Here is a 24,822-nt window from a genome sequence, read left to right as displayed (position 1 = left end):
CTAAGTTGCAGAACTGAGCTGGGGTCTTAAGTAAAAAGGGAGTTGCTCAGGTTGCTCAATAAGCCCTGTCTCTTCCACCCACGCTGAACATTTGGGTCTGTGGCCCTGGAGAATGCTCTTATGTCATGGCTTTTATTCTGATGCTGAGAAGAGATTCCAGAAGAGAGGAGCCCGACTACACAGACAGAGCAGAAAGGCTGGGAAGCCCCTCCTCTGTGAGCACCCAGGAACCATCTGGGCCCAGGCTGTAGAACTGGCACTTGTTCTGGTGATGGCAGAAATCAGTACAGATTTGGACACTCTGGGTTGGCCCCAAGTCTCTCAATACCTGCCCCAAGCTTGCCAGAACCAGGGCAAGTCTCTCAGGGTCGATGTTCCCTAGCCCCCACTCCTGAGGGCGGTAGCTCTCCAGAGGGGCAGGATAGAGGCCTCGGCTTAAGTGGCCCAACCTGGCCGTGTGGCTCAGGAGGTTGTACAGGGCAGCCATGGAGATGTGGTTCCCATAAACACTGAAGACGCGGAGCTGGGAGCACTGGCTCAGGCCCAGCAGGATGGCCGAGAGATGGGCATCCGTGAAGGCACAGTCCTCCAGGGCCAGGGTCTCCAGGGTGCTGGCCACCTGCTCCAGCAGGTCTCGCAGGGACTCAGGACTGGAGTTATCCATGAACAAACTGGTCAGTTGCAGGTGCTGGAGCTGCCTGGTGCAGGGAGCCTGGGACAGACACCTCAGGTCGGCCTCCTGCAGTGCACAGGTGCTCAGAGACAAGGCCTTCAAAGGCCTCAGGCTCCTGAGGACAGCAGGCAGCTTTCCATAAAGGAAGAGGACTTCGTGCACATGAAGCTCCCAGAGATGCTGCAGCTGGCCTAGATGGGCCCTAATTTTCCAGGAATACCAAGAGTTCTTTTGGCTGGCAGTGTAGAAGTCGGCACGCATCTTGGAGAGCTTCAGGAGGTGACGGTTCTTCATCTGGCTGAGATAAGGGGCAAAGATCTTCATAGTCTCTCGATTCCAGAATTCACTCACCACCAGTTCCTGGATGGAGTCCAGCCTCACCACATGCAGAGCCTTCTGGATTTCAGAGATGGAGTCAGACCAAATCTGCAGCTTCCTGGAGCACAGCTGAACTCTTTCTCTCCTCTCCCTGGCCCAGTGGAACAGGTGGACTTGGAGAGCATCCTGTGTGCCATCTTTGATGGTCAGATCCATGGTGATCATCAAGGGCTGTTCTTTAGTCATCCCTGAGCAGTGGCTCTCTGTTGGCTTGTCAGTCAGGATGTCTGGAGAAGTGATACGGGCCATCGAAGGGTACCCTCATGTCCAGATGTTGGGGTGCTCCTTCCGCAGACTGAGCACTTGCAGTTTCCCCCGACTAGGGCTATCCTTCTTGGCTAGTAGCAGGTCGAGCCCATCCAGGAGAGCCTTGAAGGTTTCCAGGTCTGGAGACTCTGCCAGGTCCCCCAGGGGGAGGCAGTGGAAGGGCCAGGCCTGGACCAGGGCCTTCAGCACCTCTGTGTGGGCCCTGGCATAGACCTCCATGAAGAGTGAAAGGAAGACCAGTACCGGCAGAGTCTCCATGGCAAAGATGGCCCAGGATGGGTTGCTCAGTAGGCATTGCATGGCCAGATGCTGGAAGGAGGGTGGGTTCCTGAGGCTCATCTTGATGGATGAGATGTGGATTAGAAGTGGGCCAGTTGTGGGGGGCTCTCTGCCTCCCAGCACGGCCAGGCACCCACTGCAGACTCCAGAGTACTCTGCTCTTTTCTTGACCCTGTGCATCTTTATAATCCAACCCCACCCACAGCACTGCAGATCCACTAATCAGAGAGCAGCCTCTGATGGGATTTCTGAGACACATCCAGCACATCTGGAAAGGTGCCACCTTCCAGATTAATTCAAACTGGGATTCCGGGACAAAACCAATGGCATTATAGACTGGACCCACTGAGTCAAGCTTCTCTTTCAAATCTGAAATAAAATGGACACAGAGACTTCCCTCCCTTATATCTTGTTCCCTCCAGACATTTCCACCAATGTTACTCTGCCCTGAGCCAGCAAAAGGCTCAAAGAAAATCACTCAGTCCAACCTTATAGCATTCACAACGAGTTCTACAAATTTCCTTATTTCTTTCCCTTTCTTCTTTCCCTCCTTCCCTCCTTCCTTCTTTTTATTCTGTCTTCTTCCCTTTTTTCTTTCTTTCCTTTCCATCCTCCTTTCTTCACTTTCTTCCTTCCTTCCTGTCTGCCTTCTCTTATGTCACCCTCCGTCCTTCTTCCCTCCCTCCCTCTCTCTCCTCTCTCTCTCTTCTTTCTCTGTCTCCCCCCCTCTCCCTCCCTGTCTCTCTCCTTATATGAAGGTACTCAGGGCCTCTTGTTTTGACTTGGCTTTTTCCCTCAGGGCTGATGGCCTACCACTCAAGCCACAGCTCCACTTCTGTTTCTTGATGGATTTACTGGAGACAAGAGTCCCTTGGACTCATCTGTGTTGCTGGCTTTGAATCATGAACCTCAGAGTTCAGCCTCCTGAGTGTGTATGACTACAGATGTGATACACTGGACAGCAGCAGCTAATTTTCCTTTGAGTGACAAGACAAAGAGGCCCTCTCTTTTTCTAAGATTTTAACAGATAATCACAACTGGCACAAAAAAACCTGAAACAAACCAGCATCAAGGTCCAACATACATAGATCTAATTTTGCTGAAAAGATGTTGTGTAGGGGAATTTCCATCAAATACTGAATGCTCCCTCATGAGAACATTAAATTTATTTCTTAAGCTCATGCGTACTCTTGGATGAGAATTCTCAGTAGTTAAACTGTAGTCACTGCGATTTGATGAAACATGACTTGAGAATAAAAAATATTCACCTCCTGTTCACCTAGCACACCAAAACGAAGGAAGGCAGGAAGGAAAGAAAGGAGAGGAGAGGTGTGGGAGGGACGGAGGGAGGGAGGGAGGAAGGAAGGAAGGAAGGAAGGAAGGAAGGAAGGAAGGAAGGAAGGAAGGAAGGAAGGAAGTTAGGGAGGGACGAAGGGAGGGAGAGAGGGAGGGAGGGAGAGAGGAAAGGAGGGAAAAAGAAAGAATATTGACTTACACAGGACTTTGGTGGTTCACACCTTTAATTCTCCTAGTCAGGAAGACTAGATGTCAGGATGGCAGTTCAAAGCCAGTCTGACCAGAAAGTCGTTGAGAAGCTTTCTATTAACCTTTAAATTTAATTGTGAAGATGATATCCAGAAGGATTACAATTTGAGTACATTTCCTCTAAAACGGTGTCCTTCATTCCTTCCACTTTTTCTCCTTCCCACTGACCTCCCCTCCAAAGTGTAAAGTTCATTTCCCACCATTTCCATGCTTCCCCATCCTCTCCCAAATGAGATAAATGTGCATACAAGACAAAGGCACAGAAATAAAAAACAATGAAAAGAGGCAAAAAAAGAAAGAAAAATGAAATAAAAGGAACAGAGAGGCAATAAAATCGGGCTAGCTTCCATTTCTTAGAGTTCATTTTGATTAGCATCATTTTATATGATCCCATCATGCAAATTGAAACCTTGTGATCCTTTTCTAAGCATATCCTCCTTTCTTCTCACTGTGTGAGTATTTACAAGGCTGTTTGATTAATCATGTTCAAGTCTTTTACTATCCTTTGGATTTACCGTAGAATTTATAGGCACATTTGAATGATAACAAATGAGGGAAACCGTGCATTCTGTTTTTTTGGGTCTGGCTTACTTTACTTAGTGTAATTTTCTCAAAGTCTTCCATTTCCACAAGCGTAGGGAAATAACATTCTTTCTGATGGAAGCATAAAGTTCCATGGGATATATATACCATATTTTCCTCATTAATTTATCCACTGAGGGCCAAATGGGTTGGCTCCATACCTTAGCTAGGGTATCAATGCCGCAGAGATCAGGGTTGTGCTGTTTTAATGTGGCCTGGTTTGGGCCATTTGCATAAGAATGAAGTTTTTTGTTGTTGTTTTTTTAAATTTAATTTTATTTTATTTGAGAACATACTGTACAGAGGGGCTACAATTACATGGGCAGGATAATGCATACATTTCTTACCAAGCATTGCAGCCTCCTCCTTTGTTTACCCTTCACCTCCCTTCCCAGCCTCCCCCCTCCCACCACCCAATTATACCCCCCTCCCCCCCACACACCGACATTGTAAAGTTGGTTTTGACATGACATTTTGTACTTCTCTTTGTTGCAACAGGTCCACCTGAATCCTTAAACGACTTGTTTGTCCCCATCTCCTCCACATGTTATACTGACATCAGATATAGTGAAAGCGGGGGTTACAGTGTGGGGGAGGGAAATACAAAGCAACAAAGAAATAATCTTATAAATGCGTTAGAAACATATGCATGAATGAAAAGAAAACATTAAAATACATATTTAAGGGTTCATTTTCCTAACATCACATTATCTGACCTTTTCCGCTTGACTCATACCTATACTAGATATTGCAAATAAGGGAAACCATGGGACCTATGCTTCTTTGGGCCTGGCTTACTTCACTTAATATAATTTTTTCCAAGTTTTTCCATTTCCTAACAAATGGGGCAATGTCATTCTTTCTGATGGAGGCATAGAATTCCATTGTGCATATATACCACATTTTCTTGATCCATTCATCTACTGAGGGGCATCTGGGTTGGTTCCATGTCTGTTTGTGTGTTTCTGAAAGAATGGTAATACTGATGAAAACACTAATTCTAATGACATTATGTGGGATACAGGTATGTGATGAGTCCTTCATGGGTTGTTGTGTGCTGAGTCCTTCACGGGGTGCATTTTTTCATCTGGTTCTTGCAAGAGCTCCACAAGTAAGATGATTGTGCAGATGAGAAACTTGTGGCTCAGATATGTCCCATGTCAGGGCCAAAATTATATATATACCTAACTCTAGTAAGTTGTCTCCTGCAGAAAATTGTTTTGGTTTATGCTTCTTGATCATGAGCCTTGAACTCAGGGCCTAGGCACTGACACTTACCTGTGGGGATCATGGGTAACACCATACTACGTGAAGCAACAGAGTATTACGTTCTAGGTGTGTAGTAGCTGAGGTCTGTCATCCTGCCTAATTAGGAAGCTTAGATCTGAGGATCTGGTTTGAAAACTATCCCAGACACAAAAGGTCCCATGAGACTTTTACCTCCTATTCACCACTTAGAAACTTGAAGTGGAAGCTAGTCGCTGCTGACTCGTGCCTATCATCCTAGGTACTCAGGAGGCGGAGAGCTGAGGATCCTATGTAATCAATGTAATCACTGTTCTAAATGTCATAATAGTTAATAAAATGAGCAGTCAATTCATGACTAAAACAAAAAATAAAGTGAATAACTACAGTGAGCATAATATGTAGTCAAAATATGTACACAAATATAAATCATATATTTAAAATGTGCACAAATAAGACGTTTTCTAGTGGTGGGGATTGATTTCAGGCCTAAGGAGCAGACTTGAATTTTTAGACTTCAAGGAGGCAAGCTTCCCCTTTCCACAAAGTGCAACAGGGTTAACCAGTCCATTAGTCTAAATCCCAGTCCTGGCAGAAAAAATGACACCTTTATATTATGTGACACCCAATTCTCAGGTATTTCATTATGCCTCCATTTAATGAATGTGATTGTTTAAATGCTTCATAAAGTATTAATTAAAATCGATCAGTGTACCATAATATAACTGTGTATAATTTTGTCCTAGAATCATTCAAGAACTTCCCGTTCAATCATGACATACATCACATTCCATTGGTAATCATAAGGATAAGAATGAGTTTCTTATGATCTCCTGCCATTAGGAGGTGGCAGGACCAGGATTCGGATTGTAATCTCTAGCTCCTACACTTTAACCTGAGGATAGGGTACTCACCGGTCCATCCAAGAACATTAGCAAGACCAATGATTAACCTGGCATGAGTGACTCTCAGCAATCCTCCTTGATACTTACAAGGCTGTGATAGGAGGATCATGGTCAAAGTTACCCTAGGCAAGAAAGTCCTTGAGACCCCTGTCCAACTTGTGCCAACAAAGCCAGAAGGAGAATCGTATGGCTCCAATGGTACCGGGACAGCCTTGAACAAAAGCAGCTCACAGACTGTCCATAGATCCTGAGTTCAAGGACCAGGACTGACAACAAACAGACATACACAAGAATCTGTGCATCCATCCGGCTAAAGCAGGTCACCCTCTTGTCCCCAACTGGATTGTACATAGTTCCCTGGGAAAGGTTCTGCTGTCATCTTGACTCCACCAATTCTGCCTGCATCACAGGATTCCAGCCACAACCCATTCTTTCATGGTTCTTTGTGTCCAATGGGATATACGAATATAGGCCACGCCCACATTCCATGATGCTCTGTCTCACCAGGATTCCCTCTGTTGGTTGATACCACTACCAGTAGTTGAGGAAGGTAGAGGTGGCTGAGTGGTGAGCAAGAGACTCGAGGCCTATGAGGAGAGGCCTTGATCAGCCCCACCACATGCCTGCCTAGGCCCTGGCTCCCTCCCCCCATTCCCTGAGGAGCAGCATTTCAAACCTGGTGCTGCTGTCTCAGACCCACGGTGCCTCTTGGAATCCTCAGGCAATGGTGCCACAGTGTGCCACCAGCTGGCTTGCAGCCCTGACCTGGTCCTGGCACCCCTGTCCTCTTCTCTGGGCCTGAGTGTCTGCCACACCTCTGCCATCACTGCTCACCCAACCCAGAGCAGCTCCCAACAGCTTCTCCCAGCAGCATGTGTGAATGGCTGCCACACAGGCCCACGCCCCGGGACCCCATATCCCTCTCATACCCCTCCTGACCTGGAAGCCACACCTCCCCCATGCCCCACAGTTTGGTCCAGGCCCTGTCACAAATGTGCCCCAGGGGTGGGGGTGGGTGTTGACCAAGGATCCCACTCCCATCCCTAGTGGCCAATGTCCTAGGAAACGGGGAGATGCAGGATTAGGTGAGGAGTGGGCACCAAAGAGCCCCTAGCCTGGAGCAGTGGGAGCCAAACAGTGGTGCATCTGCACCCTTCTCCCTGGTGGGAACCTGGGGTTTTAGTCAGAGGTGGGGAGCAGCATGTCTACACCTGCCTTCTGGGCTCTTTTCCTTTTTTCTGAGGGTGGGGGTGTTGGATGCAGAAGATAGACCCTCCCTTGTTGTGTGAGCCCTTGTATTCTGTGCTTGGTCACCCTTTTCACCTGAAGAGGGTCCCAGAGAAATCCCAGTAGGAGGTGAGGATGCTGGGGGTCAGAACAGAAGGTGAATATCTGGGAGGAACTCCCCCCCACACGCACATAAGATTAGCCTATTCCCGCCGCCCCCACCCCAGCTGTCAATAGTTCTCACAGGGTGATCACATTTCCCAGCTCTGCCAGCTTCCGCTGGTGATCCTGGTCTTTCTGCTCTTGAACAAACTCAGGAGAGGCAGAGCTCTGAGTCTGTTTGTGTGTGTGTGTGTGTGTGTGAGAAAGAGAGAGAGAGAGAGAGAGACAGACAGACAGACAGACAAAGACAGAGACAGAGACAAAGAGACAGAGAGAGACAGAAAGACAAAGAGAAAGAGAGAGACAGAGACAGACATGGAGAAACAGTGAGAGATACAGAGACAGAGAGACAGAGAGAGACACAGATAGAGAGACAGAGACAGAGAAAGAGAGATCATCTTTTCCTTGTACAGATTGACAGCACTCAGTTGAGTGGTCGGTTGGCAAATTGCAGGTGCTACAAAGACGAGTGTTCTATCACCGGTCTGGATGTGTGTGTGTGTGTGTGTGTGTGTGTGTGTAGAAATGGGTTATCACAAGGAGGCTGGATGCTTTTCACAGCTGAGTTCTGTGGGGACTCAGCCTTGTTAAATTACAAGAACAAGGGATCTCTGTGCCCTGAAACTATGTACTCTCTTGGGTCGGGTTAGTGATAGTGGGAGCTTGGGAGGACATGGGAGTGTGGCCCACAGGGGGTGGTTTCCCAGGGGGACAGAGACCATGGCCAAGACTTAGTAAGGATATGAGCCTTGCTAGTATGGAGCGCAACAACATAGGTCACACTCCAGGTCTTGAACTGTGATTTTCAGATCTCAGACTCCTGAGTAGATAGGATTATAGGCATGAGCCTCCAGCACTGGGCCTCTGATTCTTTTTTATATATTAGGGTTTGACATCAAAGCCTTAGGCTTGTCAGTCAGGCCTTCTACCATGCGAGCCAAGCTTTTATGTCTTGGACATTTCTGAGATGGAGACAATATAAGCTCAGCCTGGGCTGAATTGCAATCTTCCTCTCTGTGACAGGCATGCACCACCAGGCCGTGTCCTCTGTAGTTAGGATGGTAGACATATAGTTCCACGCTCAGTCATTTTTTTTTTAGATGGATTGTCCCAAACTCTTAGTCTACAGCAGCCGATTCTTGACCACAGGTGAAGCTATGGGTTGGGCCTGGACAATTGGACTTGAATCTCCTCATGTGACAGTTGTTAGGAAACAAGGGATTAATACAGAGGGATCTCTGGAGCAGGGCCAGGCACAGAGGGAGGGCCTTCAGATATGATTCTCAGCAATTCTGTGAGCATATGACAGGAAGATACCCTGAAAGAGCTCAGAGGGTGTATGTTATTAATGCTCCCTAAGACAATGGGTGCTATTCAGTCCACTTCTTGTGGTGGGAAGTCCACTTCTTGTCATTCGTGGGGCTTGAACTCTGGGCCCAGGCGCTGTCCCTGAGTTCCTCAACTCAAGTCCCGTGCTCTGGCACTTGACTCACAGCAGCACTTCTGTTTTTCTGGTGGTTTTTGGAGATAAGAGTCTCACAGTCATTCCTGCCTGGTTTGGCTATGAACCATGATCCTCATATCTCAGCCTCTTGTGTACTTAGAATTATAGGACTGAGCCACCTACACCTGGCTTAAGTGTAATTTTGACCTTCTACCTTTTTTTTTTCCTTTCTCTCATGAAATGATTGGATAGGTGCTGGAGGAGGTGATCCAGCGCCCCATGTGGCTGGAACAAAGGTGGTCCTCCCATTCTGGAGGTGGGCTGTGGGTCAGGAGTTTTCTTGCTCAGTCTGTTGTACTAGCTCCATGAGGTAAGCCCCTCTGTGCCTGGCTAGACCATGACGGTTCTTCATTGTCCATCTAGACATACTAGACTCAGTATTCTGTTAAATGTCCTTTACTAGCAAAAATTTCTGGCCAAATTTATGATACATAGTTACAAAATGAAAGTGTAATGCCATCTTAAGAAACTCATTTAGGGCTCTGGGAATGTGGTTTCATGGTACAGTGATTGCCTAGCATGTGTGAAACCCTGGGTTCAATTCCTCAGTACCACCTAAACAGAAAAAGAAACACTAGAAATGGTGCTGTGCCTCAAGTGGTAGAGGGTTATCCTTGCGGGGGAAAAAAGCTGAGGAATAATTCCCTATCCCTGAGTTTAAGCCCCAGGACTGGCAAAACAACAACAACAACAACAACAACATTTAGTTAGCAAATGAAAAATAAAGAACACATACTTGGAATATATAATTGCTCCTTCCATACTGATACCTGACAATAGTCCCTAATTCATGCACTTTATCTATATTAGGATACTGTGTTGAAAAAAAAGTTTTGTTCATAAGGTCACAGCACTTAATGCCAGGAATGTGCTTAGATGTCAGGTGAAGATTAATTATGGAAATTTAAAGATTCCATGATTTTGAGTGTTCACTGCTAATCACAATTAGAAGGGTAGTCTAAGTGAGATTTTGAAACCTTTTTGTACAGTCATGGCACAAAAAGGCATAGGCTAATTAACGGTTGGGACAAAAGGGAAGGAATAACTCCAGATGGAAGGAATAAATGATAGTAACTAAAGTATAGCAGAAAACATTCTAGGGAACCATTTTTGGTTAGTGAAGAACTGGTTATCAACTAGTCTTATTCCTCTTTGCTTTCAGCATTCTAGATCTCTTAGGCTAGTTCTTAATCTCTGTGTGATAAATGTATCTCCTTCTATGCTGTCCTTTCATACCTAATCTCCTTTGCTTTCTAAAAATCTGTTTTTCTCTATTTCTCTATGAATATTTCCTGATACTAAATACACCTACACAGATGGAAGAGGATGCTAATGTAAGGGTTCCTAGCTCATGAGTCATTAATGTGACAAAATGGAAAAGGAGTACATATTTATTGCTACCTCAATTATTCTGAAAAGCTGCAATGTCACATAATTTGATTCTGATTTCCATTCTTTCTACTTAGTGCCATTAACTGCACTAAATGCAAATAGTAGCCGGGTGCTGGTGACTCATGCTTGTTATACTAGCTACTCAGGAGGTTGAGACCAGAGGATTGTGATTCAAACTTAGCCTGCTCAGGAAAATCCATGAAGCACTTATCTGTAATTAAAGACCAAAAACCCAGAAGTGGAGTTTTGGCTCAAGCAGTAGAGTATTTAGATTTTAGCAGGTGGGCAGGAAAGGCAACTGTACAGTGACCGGTTCCAACCTCTGAGTTCAAGCCCCAGAACCAGCACAAACTGAACAAACTAGCAAATAAAATAAACCTCAGGTATTTCTTTGAGACCTCCTTAAAGGAGTAATGGTTTGAGAATAGGATCTTTTTATTGATCATACTCACTGGACCTGCTTTTTTGAAATCCTTATTGCTATGGAAAACTCAGGACCAGAATAAAGGGTTTGATAACTAACTCGTGCAACAAGAGATTCATCTCAGGTTTGAGACATCCATCCATAAGAAACTTTAAAACCTCCATAGCTTTGTTTCTGTGCAGTAGAAAACTTTTAAAACAAAGTTATTTCCTTTGTTCTATGCTGGCCTTCAAATGGCATATTGTTTCCTTTTTTAATACTCTCAACTAGAAGTTTACCGACAAGTTTTATATGAGTAAAGAACACACTCAAAAAAGGGACAGAGTTTCCCCAAATCTTTGATTCTTTTCTTATACAGTAAAAAGGAAAGCAAAAGGTAATTTGAACTTTGTCATTCCTCTATTTTCAATTCCTCTCCTGGGATAAGTTTCTACTTCCAGTAACAGTTAATTCCACTTACTTCCAGTAACAATCTATGGTGCTGCTAAAGATAAAATGAATGATTTCTGGGTTAATTGAAATAGCACAAGGACACATTTGGACATGTGGTAACACGTGTTTCAGAGAAAACTTAGAAAAGAGTAAATGTGAAATTTAAATTGCTTATAAATACGTTATCCATGAGAACATTTTGTTCAAGCTTCTTAAGTGCTCTGTAAATTAAGGCGAATTTTAAATGGTAAGAAGGTTCTCTGATCATTTTTTGTGAGTGTATGTGCTGTGCATTAATTTTCCAAGTGTCATGAGTGAACAGTAGGAGACACAATAGCAATAATAGGAGAAAGAAAAGTGCTGTGTTTAAGTATAAGGGTTCAGTACAATATAGAAGAGTCTACAATTAAGACAACATTGAAACAATGAAGCCAAGTCCAGCATGTAGAGTTATGGGAGTGATATAAAGAAAGCATTACTCCTAAGTGGAACATGAAGCATGAGGCCACTCCCTTTCTAAATCATGCTTTCTAATCACATAAATTTGTAAAAAGTAGAATGAAGAATGATTCTGTTCCCAATGCAAGTCAGATATATGATCGTAGCCTTAATTGGAAAAAAAGAGTCTATCTTGAGAGAACAGGGATTATCCTAGCACTGAACCTCGTGGCTACGATCACATTAAATTTCTTTCTTTTTCTTATATTCTTTTTTGCTGTTGTTGACCATGGCAATTCAACTCTGGGACTGGGTGCTGTCCCTCTGCTATTCAGCTCAAGGCTAGTACTCTCCCACTTGAGCCACAATGCAACTTCCAGTTTTCTGGTAGTTATTGGAAAAAATAGTCTCCTGGACTTTCCTACCCGAGCTCTCTTTGAACCCTAATTCTCAGATCTCATCACCACTCAGCTTACAATCACATTACTAACAGTGTAAACTCAGGATATGTAATGTGTATATATATCTAACTTTATATGAATTCTTCAGTTTAATATGTGGGATACATATTAGACTTTACACTCACAAACATGTTAGTAGCTGAAAAGTTGATACTCCTGGAAAAAATAAAACCTAAGGATGTAAAGGAGTCTGGGAAGTTCAGTTTGCATCCAGCCTGGGCTGAACAGGCTTTGGGACACTACTTATAATTAACCAGCCAAATGCTAGAATACCAGTCAGGAGCAAGATTGCTAATAAGAGCTTGAGGCTTTTGCATACATACATATAAACATACACATACACACAGAGGCACTTATGAGTGCACACACAAATACAAAATGAAGCAATTCTCAGAATACGTAGAAAAGTTAGAAAATAATAGAAAATATGTCCTGATTAAGACTAGAATCAAGTGACAATTTTTAATATTAGAAAGTCCTCAAGTGAACTTTCTATCCAAAATATTGAGAATATTACATAGGTAGGGACCAGATATAGTAAGAGAGTCAACTAATTATTAAAGGGATCGGATCCATGGAGGAATGAATCAGAGACCTTGTAGGTGCATCTGAAAATGTTTATATTCTGTGACAAATGTTAGAACATCTTTGAAAATTGTATAGAAACACTTTGAGCAGTCAGTCTAGTGGATAAGATCATCAGAGAAGTTCAGAATTAATAGTATGTTTCTAGACTAAATAAACCAACAAACTATGCCAGGGCAATGTGATACAAGACTGGAGCACTCAGACTAAGACAGGAGATTAGAGAGTGGAATTACATAGTCATACCTTCCTTGGAATAGGTAGGATCGTTTTGTCTCAATAAAACAATCCAAACAACAAGAAAGGAATACACAGTTGGAAGTTTGGGCTAATTTTGTCACTAAGTTTTAAGAAGTCAAGTTTCCTATTGAAATGCAACACATATATAATCCTCACTTGTTTTAAATGCTCTCTTCATTACAGAATATTCCTATATGCAAAATGCTCATGATTCCCATGCAGAAAAATGAGAAAGTAAGTAAGCATCATTCTGTTGGATTCCAAAGAACTGATGAATGATTACAAAAGATTAAGCCTGGAGAAATAGCACAGTTATGTAATGTAGGACTTTATAGACCATGCTAAATTAGAATTGAGATTTAAAGTAAATATTTTTGTTTTATTTGTAATTTCGTGTTTTATAGGCTACCACAAAAGTCTTTTTAAGTAGACAGTTTAATTGAAAAATTCACAAATGATTTTCCTAGAAAAAACTTTCAAGAGTTACAATTAGAATTTAGTTAATAGATAATTCCAACAGTTCATGTATAACATGATAATGTGAATAATCTAGACAGAGTTGCCAACAAATGATGACAGCAATTTATAAGTTTGGAACAAGCAATTTTTTGAGGGTGTAATATAATATGTTATGAAGAGAGTAATTGTGTGACATCTCCTTTCTTCTTCCTAAATGTAACACAGGAAGCCATTTCCTTATTTATGAGCTTCTTTATACAATGGTAAAAATGTTAGGTTTGGGGTTTGTTTTCATTTTTGTTTTTGTTTTATTGCCTTGTCCTAAACCTTGACCTCTGGGCTGGGACACTGTCTCTGAGCCTATTTATGCTCAATGCTCGTGCCCTACCACTTCATCCTCAGTGCCTCCTGTGTCTGGCTTTTTCTGAGAAGGTTACTGGAGATAAGAATCTAAAAAACCTTCCTGCCTAGGTGGGCTTTGAACCATAACTTTCTGATCTAAGCATCCTGAATATCCATGATAGTTAAAAAGTATAAATATAAATAATATTTGCAAGTGTTCTGATCTCAAGAATACCACTGGGGGAAAAATGATGCAGCTCAGTTTATTGTGGTGTTCTTTCCATTACAAGGAGGGCATCACATTAGCAGAGATGTACTATTTTTTCACAATAGAGATAAGCTATTCATGATGTGAATTAAGAAATTTTAAGGTGCACCTTACAAGTTGGAAACTGTTTGTCTAGGGTGACTTTATGGCATAAATCTTGGGATTGATGGTCATAGGAATAATTGCTTACTATGATGAACAATTATTTACTCTTGAAGAATTAATTATTACAGATGCTTCATAGTTTTATCCTCTACCAGAATGTGGCTATTTTTCTGTTGACTTCTCAATCTGCAACGCCTCATTGGAAACTGTATCTAATGCAGAATTTCATAACATGCAAACAGGTACTGTTTTGAATATCCCAGGTATGGAATGTTGAGAATTTTAAAATGAAGTAGTTATTAGTCATAAGAATTTTGAAGAACACATATATTCTGTCCTCTTAAAACTTATTTACTTTTAAAAGTTATGGGTTTCCATAGAATTAATCTGTTTTCAGTTTTAGTACGAGAAAGTACTAAATTTATTCTTTTTTCAAAATATTGGCAATTGTATTGTGAAAATATTGTCTAGTTGGATAACATTCAAGTTGATGACCCTCTGATAAAGAAGGGGTAATTAATTCAAATTAGTTGCCAAACAGCATTGATTTTTAAAATAGTAACATATAAACAATAATAATTACTGTACCAATACAGTGAAATTATATTTTATGCAGCTTATTTTTTAAATTCTATGATCAAAATGATGTACAGTGGGGTAACAGAAATTGTAAGGTAGTGAATACATAACTTTTAAAACTTGTTATCCCTCCCTCATTTTTCTCAGTTTTCTTCGCCCCTTCACCCCTCACAAGTTGTAATGTACATTTCCAAAATATTGTCTTGTGAGTATTGCTGTTGCATTGGTTTGCCCTTTGTCCTTTGCCTCGCCCCTTTGTTGTTCCTCTTCCCTTCCCTAATTAAGGTAAATGTATACACAATACACAGGGTAACAAAATCAAATACAGCAGGGATAAACCATAGGGAAAATCCCAAAGAAAATAGAAATAACATAGTACATCAAAAACAACAACCACAAATAAAAAAATCTGTTTCCATGTCTTGGAGTTCATTTTGCTAAGCATCAGCTTATACAGTCATATGTACACATAAAAAGGCCACTGGAAAACAATTGTTGCATGGACACAAAATCATGAAAACAACATGTTAAATTTTTATGGTAAAGGTTGAATTAGGATTGGTGAATTTGCCATTCTGATAAAAGAATTCCAAAAGAGTTTTTAACTTATAATAGGTAAATTTTAATTGTTCAAAATTTTTAACAACTAAGCCTATTAAGAAAATTTAAAATTGCCTGGGCTATTAGGCTTTCATGCAAAGAAATCCATGGAGACGTAGTAGATAGGAAGCAATGTGGGCGAAGATGGCTCTTTTTCATACTAAACAAACAAACCTCAGAAAACTTGATGTAAATCCTATAGATTCCCTTGCGAATTGTCCTTACCCAGGATATATACTCTCACTGTGTGAAACAAGGTTTTAGTAGAATTTAAATACAAAGTTCTTAAAAAAGAAGGCATCAAAATTTGTGAATTAACCTTTGTTTATCAAACAGTTATTTTCTAAAAAAAAAGATAATTTGGGTCAAAATATATAGGGAGAAAATTCCCTCCACAATGATAGAAGGTATTGGGTTTACACTTTTCTGTTTGTAATACTTTCCCCAATGTCTTTGCACGTGAAGGAGTAAAACAGAAAAAAAAATCTGATTGGGTATTTGAAACCAATGATTTCATATTTCTAATTGGCTCACAAAATATAATATCCACCCCCAAAAAATTAAATACAAAATATAATATCCTTATTAACATGAGATAGTGAAGAATTCTCTTATTACATGAGCAAAAAGTTTTGGGTTTAGAAAAGAATTGAGCAAATGGAAAAGATTAGGAAATAATGTTCTTAGAAGCCCTGGGTAAGTGTATTGGCTTCAGCAGTGAAGGGAGGCTAAAACTTTTTGATATACATTTTCTTAAAATTTTTGCTACCTAACGTGATTTTACACAGCGGATTTAGCTCACTACAATGCAGAACTGATTGAATGAAGACATGAAAATAAATTCCACATCCAAATGTGGCAAGTTAAAAGAGATTTAAAAGAGAAACTATGAAGATGTAGCAGTGGCTGAGCGCTTAGAGTCCTTCAGCTTCACCAGACTTTAAGCCACGAAGCTATGATTAATTAGAAATCAGGCAAGAGCTAAAAAGAGGACATTGAAGTAGGACACAGAATCATTGTCCTTTTGTCACAGACACTGTCATCCTAGATATGGGTGATTTAAATCTATTCGTCATACATCTTGTTGAGCAAATAGAAGACCAAGAGAAAAATAATCTATTGAAATAATTTTGCAAAAATAACTTCACTGTTCCTAATATGGTATCTAAGGAGAGTCTTAAGAGAGAAGATAAAAATGGAGTATTTTTCAGTTTCCTCTATGCATCTTGTTAGCAAAATATATCTTTGAGGTTAGAATTGATTGAACCAAAAAATGATGGAGTACTTATTTCTGAGCACTTTAGACACAACGAGACTTTCAAGGTAAAAGAAAAAAGAAAAACATAGCCAAATATTTGTGATTACAGCTTCTTGGACTAGTTTTCTGGAGACAAATTTTACATTAGATTTGTCTTCATTAACATAGATGTTATTTCATGGCAACCAAATGCAAAAGAAAAGTTTAATGGACTCGCTTAGTCAATTAAACAGCATGATAGAAAAAAATGGCAAATAATATTTAGTGAATTATTTGACCAATTACTTTGCCATAACAAAGAAGGAAAATGTAATTCAAAATAAACTGACTTAAAAGTATGAAAAAAAAATACTGAAGAGAGATGAGAGAAAACGTAGATGATTGTTATCTCTCCAGTGGAGTAATGGGTTCTTGACCTTGTTTCTTACATTCTATCTTCACAAGATATCAATTGTGGTTCAGGACAGGAGTATGCAGTTCAGAAAAAGAGAACTCACAGAAGAAAGATAATATTTACAGCAGATGTGGGTGATTTATAACCTTAGACAATCTATTTAAACCTCTTCATAATCCTCCCCTACCCCAAACTGCCCTCTTTGAGCAGCTTTGTTTGCTTTTACCAAGACTGCCCTCTATTAACTGCTTAAAAATTTTTAGAGGTCATATTCACACTCTCTAGAGATTGCTGTTTGGTTGTGTTTTTTGTGTGTTTTTATTTGTTGTTGTGTTTTTTAACTGAGTTTCAAAAGGATGTGCAAGTGTGGTACAATTAAATATATCCATCTAATAATCTAATTCTCCTGGATCACAGTGGCTCCTTCTATCATTCTCAAACAACCCCTTCTCCAAGACTTATTTCCGATTTATGACTTCCTTTATCACATGTGTACATTGACTATTCTAGCTGTACTTGCCCCTTGTTCCATTTTTTAATTCATTCTATGTCTTTACTATTATTCCTCTCTGATTTCAACTTCCTGATAGTCATTCTCTTAAACTGTCAATACTTTGAAAAGTTTATATACATTCCATGGAGTTCAATCCTGCATATACTTGAACTGATGTCAGCTTATATTTCCATAATTCATTCATCTGTAATAACAATTTGCAAGACTGGAGACCTGAAGCACCTAGACATGATTATAATCTCATCCATTTAGAAGATTAATCTTTAGTCAAAAAGAAAGTTTAAAAATGACTTAGAATGTAATCCTAACTACTAATTTTTATAAATGGTTTTGTAAAATAGTGTGTGATTATTTTATTTCACATGGGATAATACTTTCTACTACCTATACAGTTTGGAAAAAGAAGAAAACTAAGATTTAGTACTATAGAGGAATAAGAAAAATAGAAGATTGATTTTGTTTGTCACATCTCAGATGAGTACCCATATTCAAGACTTAAAATCATATTTCTTACTATGTTAGACAGATAGGGAAAACATAAAACAACATATGATAAGGCAAGTATTTGTGACTTTTTAAAATGTCCCTTATTAAGTGATGAAATTTACTTTATTAGCTAACGTTTGGGTTTGAAATATGGGAGGCTGATCTATTTAACACATTTCTGGAAGGCACCTACTGAACAACACAAATGGTGCGAGGTACTATTTCTAGACTTTAATTAATGGTTGAACCTGTTTGGCATTAGTGCTGGGTAAATAAATCAACTCTATTGTAACTTTCTCCCTACACTTGAAAAACTTGTAATGTCACTAAGTTTCATCTACTTATCGAATGTTATTTTGGCAAATGTGATTTCAAAAAGTTCATTTGAAAAGGAATACACTTTAAGATTAAATGTAGGTTATCATTGATTTTAGAATGACAACATTTTTATACCACAGTACCATGTTGTACTAAAATGCCAGTGTTTTGAAGCACTAAGGATCTTCTCAATTAATGTTTTTCTGAATTACATTTGACCTCTAAGTCAAGTTTTCCTGGCCTTGGTAGACATATCATGGATCTATCCTTCCAAGAACTATTTTTTGGACCCACTTCTGCTGCAGTGAAATCTTACATTAATCATTAGGGGAGGGGTATTAAAAATAATATGGCCTAATATTGAGAAGAAACATATGGCCTTCTTCTGGATCTATGGAAATATTTGGTGTTAGAAAGGCAATAGTGTAAGTTCCTATCTGGTTGGAATGTAGTCAGGTCAGGATATTAGGTAATCAAGCATATGAACAATTTTTTCACCTTCTTTGCTTTAGCTACTTTTGAAATGGTAGATATAGTAAACAATTCTATTTTGATAAATTACCTTCTAGTCTGAACAGTTCTGTCTGAAGTGTTCATGTCTCTATGATCCCTTGCAACTAAGATTCGTTTTGTTTCAGTAAGACAATCTATGCTGTCAGGGTAAGATATTCTTGTTGGTCTATTCCTACATGGAAGAAAGGTAAAGGCTCAGGCAGACATTTGTACCAGTAAGACCTCATTTGCGAAATTTTAAGCTGCAGAAGTTTAGAAGTAGCTCTTAAACAAGGCTTACTTTGAATCCATTAGCTCCACAAAGCTAACTCAGTTGGATAAATAAGTACTTGAAAAAGCTATCGGCTTTGAACTTAGCAACAAATGTTTCAAAGTATGATTAAATCTAGAATGAAAAAGACTTAAAATAATCATTGACAAAAACTTGCAAATGTGAGCAATCGACTGAACAATATAATTTTTTTCCATTATACAGAGAATTTTAGGGAAATAAAATCAGTAGCATTGTTAGGAACAATTAAATTTCCTTATTATAAATAGGCACCCAAAGATATAAGCCTGTATAAAGATTGCATCATTAGGAGCTGGGAAGGTGGCTCAGTGGTAGAGCACTTGCCTTGCATGCCTGAGGCCCTGGTTTCGATTCCTCAGCACTAAATAAGCAAAAAAGAAAAAAGCTGGATGTGATGCTGTGGCTCAATTGGTAGAGCGCTACCTTGAGCTGAAGAGCTAAGGGACACCGCCCAGACCCAGAGATCAGGCCCTGCGACCTGACAAAAAAAAAAAAACATTGTATCATTAACTACTTAATTTTAGAGGACACTACATGCTTCAGCAGCACATATAACCAAATTACAACAATACAGAGATTAACATGGCAATTGCACAGGATGATATGAAAATTTTTGAAATATTCAATATTTTGCATTCTTCAGATGCAAGAAATGAAAAACAATTATTAAATGTTGATTACAAAATTACAATTGTAACAATATATGTAATTCATAGAACTAAAAGTTGGTTTGACATGAGTGTATTAAATCTTCCCCTTAGAAAGGCCTTTACATAGCATAATCTTTACAAAACTTTTGAAATTAGGCAACCTTTTCATTTTATTCCAAAGAAATATACTATAAGGACCTAGGAAAAAGGAATCTTAAACTGTTTCTATATGGAATGAATCTGAAAGGACACATTTATTAAGGAACCTGTATATTATAAAACAATGTACAATTCAAAGTTTTCTATCTAGGAAAAAATAAAATAGATTATGGGCATTATACAAACATAGAATATAGAATATTTTAAACTATAATTTTTCAGACAAGCACCAGAAATATCTTTAGTTTCTGTACTACTCATTTTGACAGATAAATTAAAATTATTTCTGATTAAAAAAAGCAAAAACTTGAGGGGGACCAAGATGGGGACGGGCCAGTAGAGAAATTCCACAGCTCTCCCCAACCAAGAGAGTACAAGTTCAAATGCATAATCTCACCAAGAGACCTAAAACAACAAAAAGTCTAACACCCAGCAAAAAACAGGAGGTGGAAAAAAACAAAAAAGAAAGACAGATAAAGAAGAATTTCACAACAGAGAAGAACAAAGACCCCTCCCCCAATTTTTACTGACCGTGTGGCAGCACACCAAGCTGCAGCCATCCTGGCCCGGCAGGGGCTGCCAGAGTTCTAGAGACACAGGGGGCTGTCTGCAGATTACCCATGCTGAAGCCCCCTGAGGTACCGGTGTCAGACCCGCTGATTGTGAGGAATGGAGAAACCTCTGAGCTTGGAGCTTAGACAAAGATCCCATACCCATCCTTCGCTCTCCATCTGAGCAGAGAGGCTCCATCCGACCAAAGCCATTCGGCCCCACAGTGGGAACCCCAGAGCTACACAGGATGCCCACAGAACACCAGGGCAGAAAACCTTAAAGGAACTGGTGCTGATCAAGAGAGTGCAGAGAAAAACGCCGGCACTCAGAACCTGCATGGAGGCCACTCCCCCACACCTCAGTTGGATGCGAGAGGCCCATCATGTGGGGTGGACCGGAACCGGGTCCACCGAGGCAGAGACAGAAGAGAAACACACAGAGCCACCACCACACTGCCCAGTCCACAACCACCTCAACTGAGCTCTGACAGCAACGGCAACCAGTGACCTACATCACACAGAAACAACAACTAAATCCAGGTGAGTACACTGCAGGGGATGGTATATTCCTCAAAGGAGACCAGAGCTGTTGGAAAACCCCAGACCCCCTAACCCAAAACCTGGACCACAGGACCCACTAAAACTGGAAAGTGTTCGAGAGCTCCACCAGCCTGTGGAACACATCCAGCTGGCCACGCTAGAGCAAGAGAGCCCATAGAAGGGAGCTTAAATGCCCAAAGCAGGAACAGAGCCCCTGGGTCAAGACACCCAACAGTGGAAGAAATTTGAACTCTGTACACAGGATGCATAACCTAGGTGGGATACACAGCAGCACAGGTCCAACTGGTGTGCCCCAGGCAAGGGGCCAGGACCAGGCCTGGGGATTCGGTGCCTGAGCAGCACAACCAACTCCTCCCAACGGAAGTCAAAAGCTGAGCATATGCCTCAGCAGAGGGGAGAAAAACAGGGAAATGTACCCCCTGGGAATTATGCGTGTGACAGCAAAATACCCTGGGGTTCAGGACAAGAGAAGCCCAAACCCCACAAGAACCTGACCCATATATTCTAGGATGGGAATTGGAAAACACAGGCTGCCAGTAGCTGATAATAGTCAGGAGTTCACGCTGGCAAGGTGGCTCAGCAGTAGTGTGATTGTCTTGGGTACATGAGGCCTTGGATCTGATTCCTCATCACCACATAAGCAGAAAGGACCAGAAGTGGTGCTATGGCTCAAATGGAAGGGTGGCAGCCTTGAGCTGAAGAGCTGAAAGACACAGCCCAATTCCAGAGTTCAAGCCCACAACTGGCCCAAAAAATAAATCAGGATCCCATAGCAGTCTCCAGAATCTGGGAGAGTGCATCCAGCACATCTGATTTTGCCAAGAGCACCTGTAGGAGCAAACAGGAGCAGTCTAGGCTGCTCAACCCTTATAAGGTGGGAACTGCAGTGATCTATAGCAGAAAGCCAAGAACCCTGTGTGTGTCAGACCAGCAGCTGGAGCTTGGCCCCCAACAAAACCAAGATCATGTACAGACTCTCTCTACCAACACAGAAACAGTAACGAAGCAAAGACAGACACTTATTGACCAAATCAAAATTTCAGATTAGTGTGCAATAATTAGTATGCAAAAATAACAGAATAATTACAAGGTTTATCAACACCCAGGATAGCAAGCTATCTCCAATAGCCAGCAGCCACCCAGGGGAAAGCCCCAGTGGGAGCAAAGCAGGAATGGAAAACAAACGGTACATCCAAGAGATGCTGGAAGCAATGACTCAAGAAATAAAGCATGAAATAGACCAGAAATGGAAAGAACACAGGGTCAAAATATCGAAAGAGTTGCAGGATATCAAACAGGATATGCATGCAAAAATAGAGGCAGCACGCATCTCACTAAGAAGTGAGATTAGTGCCAAAATAGAGGCTGTGCACACCTCATTAAGAAGTGAGATTAGTATTTTGAGAACCAACATCGAACCCATAAATGAGTCCATTTCCTCCTTGCAAACCACAATGGAAGCCACAATTAACAGAGTGAACAAAATGGAATGCAGGTATCAGATACAAAAGACAGAATACACCAACTGGACCAAAAAATGACAGATATGGAAAAATCCTTAAATTATGACAAAGAGAAATTCAAAAGCAAGCAGATAGTGCCAAGAAATTTAACATTTGATTAATTGGAGTAGACAAAGTTGAGGAATATCAAATCAAGGGAATACAAAACCTATTCAGCAAGATAATTGGTGAAAAATTTCCCCATCTCCAAAAAGAACATCTTAGCTACATAACAGAAGCATATAGAATACCTAATAAGCAAGATCCCAGGAGAAACACTTCTAGACACTTTATAGTAAAAATGATAGATCTGGATGATAAGGAAACAATCTTGCATGCAGCAAAAATGAAGAAAGAGCTACACTACAATGGAAAAAATTAGAATCACTGCAGATCTCTCCACACAAACACTGAATGCAAGAAAGGCCTGGGAAAGTAACATATCAGCCCTGAGAGCCAATAACTACCAAGCCAGACTGATATACCCGGCAAAGCTAGCATTCACAGTCAATGGAGAACTGAAAAATTTTAATAGCAAAGAAAAACTAAATGAATACATAAACATTAAACCAGCATTACAAAGAATACTAAGAGGGGGAACACAAGCTGAAGAAAGCAACCAGGAACAGGGACCTGCACCCAGACAGGCATTAATAGAGGTGTAACTGAACAAGCACAGGAGGAAAGGAAAGAATAAAAACTGAGGAAAACAGGAAATGACAGGGACCAAAATTCATCTCTCTATGCTATCTCTTAAGATTAATGGGCTTAATTCACCAATGAAAAGAAAAAGAACTGCAGGTTGGATCAGAAAACATGACTCATCCATCTGTAGCCTTTAGGAGACCCACCTCTCAGCCAAACATACAAACAAACTCAGAGTGAAGGGTTGGAAAAGGATCTACCAATCAAATGCCCCAAGTAAGAAAGCAGGTTTAACAATCCTGATATATGTCAAAATAATCCTGTCATTAAAATCAATACAAAACAACAAGGATGGACACTAAATATTAATACAGGGAACAATCCAAGAGGAGGATATTACCATCATCAACTTATTTTCCCCAAACTTTGGTGCACACGAATATGTTAAGCAAATACTCTCAAACTTACAGAATAAAATAGATCCAATACAATAATGATAGGAGACTTTAACACCCCACTCTTACCAAAGGCCAGGTCTACCAACCAGAGGATTGGCAAAGAAGCTACCGAATTAAATGAGGCCAAACTTCAAGCGGAACTAATTGACATCTACTGAGTATTTCACCCTAAAACATTACAGTACACATTCTAATCACCAGCTTATGGAACTTTCTCCAAAATAGACCATATCATAGTTCATGCAAGGAACTTAAGCAACTACAAGGGGACTGACATAATCCCCTGTAGTCTAGCTGACCACAGTGGAATCAAACTAGTTCTAAATAACAAAGCATACTGCAGAAAGTACTCAAATACATGGAAATTGAACAGCACACTTCTAAGCAATGCCTGGGTAACAGAAGAGATTAAAAAGAAATTAAAAAATTCTTACAACTCAATGAAAATGAAAACACCTCACAAAGAAACTTGTGGGAAACTGCAAAAGCAGTCCTGAGGGGCAAATGTATTGCCCTCAGTGCCCACATCAAGAAAATAGAGACAGACTAAGTAAATAATCTCATGTTGCAATTAAAACTGCTAAAATAACATAAAATGGAACCTAAAGTTAGTAGAGGAACCAGATAACCAAAATAAGAGAGGAGATTAATGAATTAGAAAATTGGAGAACCGTAGCCAGAATTAACCAAACAAAAAGCTGGTTCTTTGAAAAAATAAATAAAATTGATGGACCATTGGCAAGATTAACTTAAAAAAGAAGAGAGGAAACCCATATTAACAGGATTAGAGATGGCAAGGGAAAAATCACAACATGTACCCAAGATACCCAAACAATTTTGACAGACTACATTCAAAAGTTATATTCTCTAAAGTAAGAAAACCTGGAAGAAATGGATGCATTTTTAGAGAAATACAAGTTGCCCAAACTGAGCAAAGAAGAAGTAAATCAATTAAATAAGCCAATATCCTACAAGATACAGGAAGCAATCAGAAGTCTTCCAACAAAAAAAAAGCCCAGGACCAGATGGATTTACAACAGAATTCTATAACACCTTTTAAAGAATAACTAATACCCATACTCCTCAAGCTCTTCAGAGAAACAGAGAAGGAAGGAGCTATCCCAAAGTCATTCTAAAATGCCAATATCACACTCATCTCCAAACCAGGCAAAGACACAACCAAAAAAGAGGATTACAGGCCAATTTCTTTCATGAACACAGATGCAAAGATCCTTAACAAAATTCTAGCTAACAGAATCAAGAAACAAATTTTAAAAATCATACACTACGACCAGGTAGGCTTCATCTCAGAGATGCAGGGGTGGTTTAACATATGTAAGTCAATAAATGTAATCCAACACATCAGCAGAGCCAAGGTCAAGAATCACATGATTATCTCTACAGATGCAGAAAAGGCTTTTGATAAAAT

At 40.4% G+C, this 24,822-nt stretch overlaps 1 protein-coding gene and 1 pseudogene across 1 annotated transcript; one reads left to right on the top strand and one right to left on the bottom strand.

The window, feature by feature from the left end:
- Positions 1-175: 175 nt before the first annotated feature.
- Positions 176-1,300, bottom strand: LOC138831405 (PRAME family member 8-like). Its single transcript, XM_070028504.1, has one exon. It carries the CDS (start codon positions 1,298-1,300, stop codon positions 176-178), a length of 1,125 nt encoding a protein of 374 aa, XP_069884605.1.
- Positions 1,301-19,401: 18,101 nt separating this feature from the next.
- Positions 19,402-19,500, top strand: LOC138831418 (U6 spliceosomal RNA; annotated as a pseudogene).
- Positions 19,501-24,822: the final 5,322 nt, after the last annotated feature.

Source organism: Dipodomys merriami, unplaced genomic scaffold (assembly GCF_024711535.1).
Source record: "Dipodomys merriami isolate MVZ:Mamm:240054 unplaced genomic scaffold, mDipMer1.0.p SCAF_195, whole genome shotgun sequence".
In the NCBI taxonomy this organism is placed as follows: domain Eukaryota; kingdom Metazoa; phylum Chordata; class Mammalia; order Rodentia; family Heteromyidae; genus Dipodomys; species Dipodomys merriami.
Note: the sequence above shows the minus strand (reverse complement) of the source record. Positions and strands in the feature narration are given on the sequence as shown.

Bases quoted from the DNA above. Each gene is read 5' to 3' on its own strand.
- LOC138831405 (XM_070028504.1), bottom strand. From the start codon at position 1,300: ATGGCCCGTATCACTTCTCCAGACATCCTGACTGACAAGCCAACAGAG.